The sequence below is a fragment of the Dermatophagoides pteronyssinus genome, unplaced genomic scaffold (assembly GCF_027571235.1).
Source record: "Dermatophagoides pteronyssinus isolate colony J.1.1.1.1 unplaced genomic scaffold, Derpt_VIB-CSIC_2022.12 sq0007, whole genome shotgun sequence".
Classification (NCBI taxonomy): Eukaryota; Metazoa; Arthropoda; class Arachnida; order Sarcoptiformes; family Pyroglyphidae; genus Dermatophagoides; species Dermatophagoides pteronyssinus.
In genome coordinates, this window is record NW_027461531.1 from 172417 (window position 1) to 184137 (window position 11721).

An 11721-nucleotide genomic window follows, 5' to 3' on the forward strand; every position below is an offset into this window, starting at 1 on the left:
TCATCATGATAATGGGAATGACGATATTGTACGGACGCCAAACACGCGTCAGGTTTTTTTTAAATTTTATTATGTTGTTGTTGTAGATGGTGATGATGATGATAATAATGGTAAAATAATAATAATAATAAATTTACTCCACCTAGTTCCGGAAACCATCATCATTGGTTTACCATTGTAACAATCATCAAGAAAGAGAGAGCAGAGCAGTGAAGAAATTCACACATTTACCTTGTTGTTGTTGATGAATGATGTGATAACCCCTTGTTTTTCACACACAAACACACACACAAACAAACACAGAAAAAGATTCAATTAAATTTCGAGAAAACCACTCAGAGTTGTTCAATATTGCCATTGAATGATGCAATAAGTTTTTGATTGAAGTGAGAAAATTAAATCAATATATTAACCCTATTATCTGATGTAATTATCTGCTTGGTTTATGAATATTTAATTCAAAAACCTAACCTAGAAATTCCAATCCGATTGAATCATCGAAAATTTTGTTTTTTTTTCCTAAATTCATTTTACAGAATAAAATCAAGGATGATGAGTGATGATTCACCACTCATCACTCATTAATCCAAGATGAACCGAATGACCTTAAGATTAACATAACATGGATTATCAGGAAAAAACCATCATTCATCATAATTTTTTTGTTTGTTTTGTTTGAAAGATAAAAAAAATGACATGCAAATCAAATCCAAAAAAAACAAAAACAACTAATCCAAATTCAAAAAATATTTCGCACATCATTCTTATTTTGTTTAATATTCTTGTATCGTTTTCATCAGATGAACAAAACAAAAAAGTGATCACCTTGGTTTTATCATCAACAATTTTTTACGGTTGTTTTTGTTTTGTTTAAATGCGCGGGTGTATTTGTATTCAAATGGAATGAAACATCGTGTTGATGGATGTCATAAAACAAAAAAAACATGGCCATAATCACAGGCAAATTGAATCAAACGAAAAAACAAAAAACAGTAAATGAATTATCATCATTTCTTCATCTTTTTATTCGCATGCCATTCAATGAAAAAAAGTAGCCATCAAAATTAAACAAACAAACAAACATTTTGATGTCATAAGATCGCTGTTTGTTTGTTTTTTGATGATGATCCATTTCATCATCATCATCAAGAACCAGAAAAGGATATCAAGATTAACACTATTTTTTTCCCTCATCATTGTTAGATATTATATAAGAAAAAAATTCATTCACGATTCAATCTTTCATTTTATTCCATTCAAAGAATGGAATAATGTAAGAAAATAACATAAACACCCACACTATAGATATGAATTGAATTGAATGCTCAACTAACATAACAGAACAATGATGATGACAAAGGGAAATAATAATAATTTTCTGATTCAAATCTCATAAATATTATTTAGGAATATAAAACAAGTTGATATTCATATTATTATTATCATATGATGATGATGATGAAGGGTGGGAGGATGAATTTTTATTTTTTTTGAGGAGAAATCAAAAATATTCAATTTTCATCATCTTCATTCGTTGTCGTATCGAATGAGAATTGGACATTTTCATTTTTCGCTCCATACGTCTATTTCACATTGAATTGTCCATGAATGTGTAAATAGTAAATCAAAAATCTGAAAAATCTGTTGAAATTGTTTACTTTTCTTTCTTTTCCTTTTTTTTTAATATCATCATCATTTCAATATGGAAAAGGAATCCAAACCAACGCCTACCTACAACAAAAAACAACAACAACAAAAATATTGTTCATCACCGATTTTGATTATAATAATAATGATGATGATGATGATGATGAAAAACAACAAACAAACAAACAAACAATTAACAATGGAGCAATATGATGATGACAACAATTCATCATCATGTCTGCGCCCGGTCATTGATGATAATGATGATGATTATGATCAAACGATGTCATCCAAACGATTTAAATGATATGCGGACAATATTGTTTGTCAAATGATGATGATGATGATATTAAACAACAACTTATCGAAAGTTTATTTTATCTACGTTTGTTTTTATGTAAAGATGATTCACCGAATCGATGTAAATCATACATTTGGTTTCACTTTTTTTTCTTTTGCTCGATTCATTTTTGGACATACAAAGGTCATATTAGACATATACCATTTTTTTTCTCATGTTTTGTTCTGTTCTGAAATGAATTGTTTACCTGGAATGATGATTATATGAAAAACAGTTTATTGTTAAGGGGATCATCATGATGATGATGATGAGTAGGAATGAAATGATTTTTTTTTAAAGAAAAATGTGGAACATCATTGAGAATAATGGGACAAAAGTTTTTTTTGTTGTTGTTGAAATAATGATGATGATCCATAATAACATCCGATCATAGTAATCATTGTTGGTTGTTGTTGTCGTTTTTTTTTCTTGCTTTTCAAAATGATAACAATCATAATCATTTTGAAAAATAAAAACAACAAACAACTCCTACTCGTAACAAAAAAAATGTCATTTTTATTGCAAAAAAGAAATATAACTTTTTTTCTTTGTTTCAATTTTTAGGATTCCTTCCGTAAAATATATCGATTTTGATGACATCGTTAACAATTGATATTTTGTTACAAAATCAACTTCGAAAATTAAAAATTTACGTCCTCTATGAAAAGAATCGAACGTTTTTGTGATGTGAGTAATTGAAAAAAATTCTTTCGTTTCGGGTTTGAATCTCGGTAAATCGCGATTGAAATCTTTCAATTAATTGATTAGCCAGCTATTTTCTTCCTTAGTGTAATGATAAATGTTTGTTCAAACAACAGGAATGAAATTCCCTGCCATCAATTGAATAAATGAGTCTTATGGTGGTGAGAAAAAAAATAAGGTAAGATTAATGATCATTCATCATCTGATTGATAATCTTTAAATGATGACAACAACAACAAAATCCTTGGAAACATTATTATCGTTACAGTCATTTTTTTTGCGGTGGTGGTGGTGGTGCTGATGAATTTCGAATCAATTTGATGGAAATTTATGTTTGTTTTTTTGTTTTTTTGGAACAAAAAATTCCATTTTTTCAACATGAATATCTTCCGGTGTGAATTTAAATACCGTGTGTGGTGGAAGAAAATTCATGTAAGTTTTTTTTATTGTTTTTTTGTCGTAAAATCACAAAAAATTGTGAAAAATGACTGCTGTGTTTGTCATTTTGATTTTAATTTTTCTTTTTCATTTAGCATTTGGCGTTGGTGGCCCATTTTATTGATGCCCGACACGAACAACAACCGCAAAAATTCTCAATAATCGATTTTAAATGTTCTGAATCCATTCAACTAGATTAATCAATAATCACTTTTCCAAAATCATTATCATTGATTTTAATTTGTAATTTTTTTCAAATTTCAAATTTAAAAACATCATCATCATCATCATCATCAACGTCATCATCAAGATCATCATGATCAACATCGACGACATGATTATTATTATTATTCAAGACAAACAAATTAAATTTCATTCATGAAAAATAACGACAATAACAACAACAAATTATGACAGGACAACAAAGACAACAAACAAACAAGGTGGCCTTAAATAATAATACACTATATTGGTGCGTAGGTTTAATTCATTCTTTCTTTCTCTCAAATCTTTCGTATTAATTTTTTCTAATTCAAAATTCATAGATTTTCAATAACAAGAAAAAAAATCAATGTATATTGTGTAAAGTGGATATTGTTGATCTGAAAACTTCAACGAGAAAAAAAAATCCAATCAAAATTCAATGGTATTGATGATCATCATAATGTAATGTAATTTGAATTTTGACAAATTGATAAATAATTATAATGTACACAATCAATCGTCAATTTGTTGTTGTCGTGTTACCTGTTGTTTTGGTATATTGTCATACAAACAAACAATATATAGGTCCATTGTCGTTGTTATTTTGATACATTTTGTCCTATAATAATAATAATGTGGTTGTGTGTTTGGATCGTTTTTGATTGTGCGTGTTGTTTGTGGTACGTAAAAAGTAAAACCATTAAATGAATGAATGAACACAAGTTTTTTCCTCAATACGATGAATGACAATATTTTCTTTACATTAATTTCATTACGTTTTATTAAGTTATTCCATTTTTTTAACAACATCAGCATTTATAATTATCATTTGATTGTCATTTTGATTAATCACAAAATCACATCACTTTGATTGATATTGATTTTGCATTAATTCCTGCTAGCTAAATAATTTCGAAGAAAACGTTTAAATCAACTGATTTTTTATAAAAAATTTTATGAATGAATTTTAATCTTCAAAACGAAAAAATCCTTCGTTTATTTTTCGGATCGTTGTTAATCGTAACTATCAATTTATATTTGAAATTTATGAATGAAATTTACACACACAGTTTATATGACAAAAAAATGTGTTAGGAAATGTTCGATATCTAAATCTTGATAATTTGAAAAAAAAATTGAAAATGTAATGAATGAAAGAAAAAAAATTACAACTAAAAAATCTATTCAATTACAATATTAGTCCCTTGAAAATAAAAAAAATTTGTGATTATTAAATGGCCATGACAGATATGTTTATTTTTTTCATTCATAAAATTACTGAATCAAGAAAAAAATGATTACGCATGCATTTACGAAATCAAAATCCATGATTTTTTTAAAAAAATTTGAATATTAGAAAAGAAAAGAAATTTGTGATTTATTATTGGATTCTTTTCTTTTATTTAACAAAAAAAAAAATCCTGATGATGATTATTAGTTTACATTGTTTTTTCTTATTCACTTGACACCCACAATAAATTGTCGAAAAAAACATCATCATCAAACAACAACAAAAATAAAAACAACGAAAATTTTTTTGTTGTTTTTTGTATATCCTGTTTTAAATTTCTTAATATTTTCTTTCGAGAACAAAGCCAAAAAAATATGCCAACCCTTTTTTCCCATTTGTTTGTTACAATTTTTTTTTTGTTCGCAAAAAATGAATTCAATTTGCTTCTGATTCAAAATATAAAATTACAGTTCTTTTTCGTTCAATGATAATCTCTTAATTTATAAAAAAATATTCGGGCGAATTTATATACTTTTTGTCATTACAACATTTTGTTTTTTTCTTAGTTGATTATAATTATATATGATCCTATTATTATCCTCATTGCATCGCATCACATTAACATAAGTATATAGTTTTCATTCATTCACAAAAATATTTGAAAAGATAATAGGGATACCATTGATACCACACACACACACACACACACGCACCCACTCTTTACCACGCGCAAACGAATTTTATTTTCAAACGTAAATTAATAATAATGACAAAAAGCAATAATAAATTGATAGTAGATTCTGCCTGGCAGGCAAGCAAGCAAGGTAAGATAAATGAAAAATTGATGAAAATAATGTTTTCTCTCTTTCTATCATTTCACTTTTTTTTCCAAAAGCATAGAGATTTCTCAATAATTTTTTTTATTTTTCTGAATGAAAATATAAAAAAAAAAATTCAGAAATGAATAAATTAAAATTTTGAAAATCGAGGCTATCGGAAGCTGAAGGCGTTTGTATGTAGTAGAAAAGCAAAAAAAAAACTCTCCGTGTGTATGTGTTTTCCACTGGCCCACCGACACTGATATTCAGTTTTTAATTCAAAAAATCAGCATCAAATGGTGCCATATGACTTTTTACACATAGACCTTTATCATCATTTTAGATTGATCATCATTAAAGATATGTCATCATTATTTTTTTTTTTTTTTTTGATTTGAAAATGAAATCCACCTTTGAAAATTATATTGATAATCAATCTATGCATAGGTATGCAGAGCAGCAAAACACTTTTCTTCCGAAGAATAATGAAGAATTTCTCTCTCTCTTTTTTTCCCCTCTGATTTCGATGATAATTTGATACCTGTTACTTATTTTTTTGTGTTTGCTGTTGTTGTTTTTTTTTTTTTTGTTTTTGAAGAAATTAATTGCTTTTTTTCAAACATGTAAATTACTTGATTTGTTTGTGTTTGAATAAATGAATGAATGAAAGCTCGTGCGCGTGTGTGTGTTCCGATTGAAATTTCAAACCATTTTATTTGTCAAAAAAGAAAAAAAAACATCAAAAAGCAAGCAACCATGACCTATATCACAAATATTCACTTTATTTATTCGTTATTATCATAATAATAATAATAATCAATGGAAAAAAAAGAAATTGTAATCATAGATGCTTGGAAACAAACATACACACACTTGCGTGGGTTCCAATGTTCCAATGTGTAAAATGTTATTTACTTTTGGAACACACACACACACATCCGAATTGTATCCGTGTTTTTTTTCATTTTCTATATTGAAAAAACACAAGAAAGATCTATAGATTTGTATTCATTTTCATTTATTATTCTTCTTCGTTTTTTTTTTGTTGATCATAATTCATTTATCATTTGTCAGTCAGTCAAGAGTTGAACAAAAAAAAATTGATGATAAAATTCATTTTTTTGTTGACCTTGTAAGTTTTCTTTTTTAATTTATATAATTTTGAATCTAAAATCAGTAATTTCAAACACACATTGATGCTTCCTGAATGATGATTATAGACTAAATTGGTTATTTGTTTGTTTTTCTGACAAGGATAATGAATAGGTTTGTTACTGACCGGCTGATTGACTGACTGATTGGCTAATCAATAAGATAAATATCATCGATGATACATGATTATCGATGTGTGTTTATATCATTGTTAACGGACCACCAGGGTGAGAAAAAAAAACCAAAACAGATGGATGAATAAATAATGTTTCCTATGTTATTTCTCGTATATCTCTGTATATCAACTTTCATTAATTTAAATACATATTACATAATGGCAATAAAGACATTTGGAAATCATCAATGAATGATGACATTCCTTATTTTTTTTTATTACGAATCAAATAATGAAAATAAAAACTTTGCTTTCAATTTTTTTTCAAAAACTTTTCATTATTTGGTATACATCGATGTGTTACACCCTTAAAGCAAAGATAAATTTCTCCTAAAAATAAAAAATTTCTCTTCAAACAAAAATTCATCCGAGGTTATAAGGTAGGGAAAAAAGAAGAAGAAATGTATTTGTCTCCTTCATCTGATGATGTTTTTCTCCATTGAATATGTTTATCATCATCATCATTTCATTTCGTTCTTCAATCAAGATTATCATTTTTTTTCTCAAAAAAAATTATGACATGAAATCAATGAGTCACCTAATGCCCTTTGGGTAATAATAATAACCGGATTTATAGCTAAAATAGACCGAGGGTTTCACCCATCATCATCATCATCATCATAAAGTTTATTGCCATTATCATCATCATCATAGGTAAAAATCATTGAAAAATCAAAAAATCTAAATGAATCATTGGTTATTAAGTTCATCATCCACTTCTATACCTTTTTTTTATTGGTTAGATTTTAACTGAATGATGATGATGATCCCAATAAAAATAATAAAAATTGATGAAAAAACAGAAAAAAATTAGTTATCAAATTCACACAATAATTGATAACAGAAAATAATAAAAAAATATGAAATAAAACTTTGATTTTGGCAGAAAATCCAATTTTCCAATTAAGATTATGATTTTTTTTCAAGTTAGTCAGTTGATGTAATTTGATCATATTTTTTTTGTTTGGTTATTATGAATATTGGGTGAATGTTGGGCGAAATGAAAGTATATCACACTATCCGGTATTATTGAAAAAAATGATGCTAAAAAATCGGCTTTTTTTCCGACATTATTGCTTGGTTGTGATTCTCTCCACAGGATATCGTTGATTTTTTATTTTGAAATCAGGTGTCAGAAAACAAGAGTGGAAGCCGGATCCAACAGGATTTAAAATACGGATATTTCACGTTGTTGTTGTCATCATTGGAAATTTTCTATTAACGTTTTTGTAAGAAAAAAAAATTATTTTTAACCTTTCATTTTTCATTATTCTGTTCAATTTCGTAACTAATTTTTTTTTTTTTTTGAAAAAAATTTGAAATTTTATCATCATCATCAGGCATAATGAAACGAAAAAAAATACTGGCACCAAACACACCCACACTCACTACACCTACTCACATTATTTTCACTCAAACTAATGATGTTGATGATGATCAAAAAGTATGCAAAGAAAATCTTACGTAGTTTTGCCAAATGTAATGATTGTTTTTTTATTTTAAAATTTTTCATTTAGCCATTTTTTTCACAAATGAAAAATTTGATGGAATTGATTGGAATATATAATGCTAATTGAAACATTTTTCCTTTTTCTTTAATTTGTTTTTTTTGATATTTCGAAGAAAATGTCCTTGTTTTTTCCAGTTGTGTTAATGATTATGATGATAATATCACATCGATACACCGATAATACACCACCGAAATATAAAAATCTGTCGAAACCAAAGTTTTTTTTATATTGATTGCTTTATCTTAAAATTTCTTTTCATCCCCGATAATAAACTATTATGATGAAAATTATTCAACTTGAAAATCCACTTGAATGATAGAGAGATAGAAAACCTAATGATGATTCAATCATTCTAATTGATTTTCATTCAATTGAGTGAACAGAGAAAAACTAAAACGAAAAAAAATATCCAAATTGATCAGTGAACTTGATGACAACAACGACAACAACAAGACAGTTCACCTATCATTTTCTTTATTTTTATTTGTTTTTGGATGTAAATTGAAATAAAATCTTTATGAGTATTTCTTCTTAAGTAAAGTAAAAAAAATGATAAGCAGAATAGTAATTATTTCTCGGAAGTTGTCATCATTGATTTTTTTCTTCTTTTTTTCGACTATTGTCCTCTATCTAGACATCATAGAATAAAATCATTATACCTGTTGATATCGATAATGTTCAACATGTGCAACAGGTTGCACCTTTAAACTATCATCATCCTCAACATCAACAAGATAGATAAACGTCGACCTCATCTTATACGATATTGACCACGCTTCTGTACGCATGCAATGAGGGCAAAAAAATATAACAACCTGAACATGAACTTTAACCTCAATCAATATCAAGAATTTAAGAAAATAGAGAAGATCCATTGTGGATATCTTGTGTGTGTTTGGTAAAATTTTTTGTTTGAAAAAATTTTCTTAAAAAGTAATAACGCCTCTCTAATCAAAAAGAAAAAAAAGATTAGAAAAAAAAACGAAATAAAGATTTTTCTTCTTCTTCTTCTGGATTCTTGAATCACCAAATCATTTGAATATTTTTTTTTTTTTTTGATGTTGATGCTATTGAAAATTAACTAACAATTATGACTACGCCTTTATATCAAGCAAGATATCAATTCAATTCATCAGATGAATTGAAAAGATTTTGGGAAATTAAATGATGAAAAAGAAAGAAAAAAAAATTTTATGATGCTGATCCGTTCATCATCCAGTGTGTACTGTTGTTGAAAATTATCTTCATAATTTTTATTTTCCCCCTTAAATCTCTTTTTACTTGTTGTCTCTTTTTTTTCTCTCTCCCATGAACATCCATTTCATTTTTTTTAAAGTCAAACATCACACACACACATAAACATAATGTTGAGTACATCAATTTCATTGATTAAGTCACACATGCAAACACCATTTGGCATTAGACCCAGTGGATTTATCATTGATTTCTTTGGTCAATCAAATCGATTTAGGTATCATAAGAATTGTTTTATTGTAAACATTTTAACTGACAAGTTTTCCAATATAATTCAAATAATTTTAACCAAAAAATTCCAATAAAATTGTAACAGATGGTCATATTTTTTTTCTATTTATTTATTAGATTTTGTTTTTTGAACCTTATAACGAAAAAAAAGCAATTTCTCTCTCTTTTTCCCCTTGTTGTTTTTAATACAACAAGTCTGCTGGCTATTCTGCTTAATAGGATAATGTTGTTGATGATGATGATGATCAGTAGTTGGAATTGAGCTTGGAAACATTTTACGTTTATCATAAACTTTGATGATGAGGAAAAAAATTTTTGATTTTCCCCCTCCATCATCATCATATCTACTATCTGCTCTCATTTCCCAAACAAAAAAAACTCTTCATATTTTTATCAAACTTGAATATTTTTTTTTTTTTTTTGATAGGAACAGAATTCGAATATCGATCGATCGATCGATCAATTGATCAATTCTTTTTTTTAGACATTGTGTCGACATCTAACGACTGGAATTGTAAAATGTAATCAAAAAATTTTTTTTAAATAAACATTTTTTGAAAAATTATTTTAAAATATTATTTATTTTGGAGAAATGTTTTTGTTTTTGTTGTTGTTGTTGTTTAGTTTAAGTGTCTAATAATATTATTATTCATTATCAAAATTAATATTTAAATAAGATTCTTGGAAATTTTCTTCGGCCAAACTATTACCATTTTTGCTTCGATCATTATATTTTTTGCTTTTATTTCGACGTGATCTTGTTGATCGTTGTTGATAGTTTGATGTTGGTTGTCTCATCCATGGATCTAATGCTTTATGATATGGTGACCATCCAAGAACACCACCACCACCACCACCGGCATTTAATCGCAATGGTGATATTGGATTTCTTCTTCGTTCGACTATTGATCCACGATGTCGACTTCTCGGTGATCGATGATGATGTTCTCGATATCCTTTTAAATTTTCTCTAATTATTTGTGGAATTTTTTCACATAATTTTGTCACTACTCCGGGTCCAACTCTTGATGTTGGTTCACTCAAATAATAATGATGTTTTGGTCTCATTCTTCGTTGTTCTTTACGATGATGTCTTACAACATTTTTAATTGGTATTTGAATATTGATTACCGGTTGTAAATATTGTTGTGATCGTTCATCATAGTTTTTTGTTCGATTTTTTGTCATTGGAAATTTTGTTTGCGGATAACTTCTCTTCATTATCATTCGTTGATAATAATTTGGATCCCAATTTTGTGTTGGAAAATCTGATCGAACTGTTGCATGATTTGATTTAATTAAAGGTTTCTGTGGTTGTAGTTGTTGTAGTTGTTGTAGTTGTTGTTGTTGTTGTTGTTGTTGATGATGTTGTTGTTGTTGCATTATTTGTTCCATTGGTGTAGGTGATTGTGGCGTTGGTTGTTGGGCAATTTTAAATAATTCTTTAAGCTGATTGAGAAAATTTTTCATAAAAGCATCCGTAGAATATTTTGATGATTTTAATGGTTTAGAAGTTTTTGATGTTTTATGAGATTTTGTTGTTTTCATACTTTTCTTTTTTTTCTTCTTTTTATCACCTTTTTTTCTTTTTTTTTATCTTTTTTTCTTCTTTTTTTTTTGTTGTTGTTGTTGTTGTTGTTTTTCCTTTCGTTTTTCCCGTTGTTTTTCTCGTTGTTTTTCCTTTTGGCGGAGGTGCTTGTGCCCATTCTCCAGCTGCATCATCATAATAATATTGTGGTTCCTGTTGTTGTGGTTGTTGTGGATCTTCCCATGCCCATTCTTCTTCACCACCACCACCACCTTCTTCACCACCACCACCTTCTTCCCAACCACCTTCCTCCCAACCACCTTCACCTTCATTATATTCTTGTTCATTATTTCCTCCTTCTTCATTCTCATCATAAACCCAATCATAATCATTTTGATTATCACCTTTGTTAACATTTAAGAAAATCAATACAACAAATATATAAATAGCTAAAAAAAGTAATACAATTTTTGGATGAAACATTAAAAAA

At 27.6% G+C, this 11721-nt stretch overlaps 1 protein-coding gene and 2 long non-coding RNA genes across 10 annotated transcripts; 2 read left to right on the forward strand and 1 right to left on the reverse strand.

The window, feature by feature from the left end:
- The first annotated feature begins 2385 nt into the window (after positions 1-2385).
- Positions 2386-7116, forward strand: LOC142645135 (uncharacterized). 6 transcript variants are annotated; one of them, XR_012846311.1, is made up of 5 exons: positions 2386-2482; positions 2552-3121; positions 3223-3599; positions 3673-3798; positions 6635-7116. It is a non-coding gene; the product is annotated as an uncharacterized LOC142645135 (long non-coding RNA). The 6 variants fall into 6 exon arrangements; XR_012846310.1 differs by lacking the exon at positions 6635-7116 and adding an exon at positions 3917-4140; XR_012846312.1 differs by lacking the exon at positions 6635-7116 and adding an exon at positions 3917-4140 and having other exon boundaries at positions 3673-3793.
- Positions 7117-7840: 724 nt separating this feature from the next.
- Positions 7841-9233, forward strand: LOC142645136 (uncharacterized). 2 transcript variants are annotated; one of them, XR_012846316.1, is made up of 4 exons: positions 7841-7936; positions 8048-8151; positions 8225-8758; positions 8853-9233. It is a non-coding gene; the product is annotated as an uncharacterized LOC142645136 (long non-coding RNA). The 2 variants fall into 2 exon arrangements; XR_012846315.1 differs by having other exon boundaries at positions 8048-8758.
- A 1032-nt stretch (positions 9234-10265) lies between these two features.
- Positions 10266-11315, reverse strand: LOC113799538 (uncharacterized). 2 transcript variants are annotated; one of them, XM_075820719.1, is made up of 2 exons: positions 11071-11315; positions 10266-11040 (listed from the first exon to the last, which is right to left on the reverse strand). In XM_075820719.1, the coding sequence occupies exons 1-2, from the start codon at positions 11249-11251 to the stop codon at positions 10349-10351; spliced, it is 873 nt and encodes a 290-aa protein (XP_075676834.1). In that variant the 5' UTR covers positions 11252-11315; the 3' UTR covers positions 10266-10348. The 2 variants fall into 2 exon arrangements, with proteins under 2 accessions (XP_075676834.1, XP_027205984.2); XM_027350183.2 differs by having other exon boundaries at positions 10266-11315.
- Between the last annotated feature and the right edge of the window lie 406 nt (positions 11316-11721).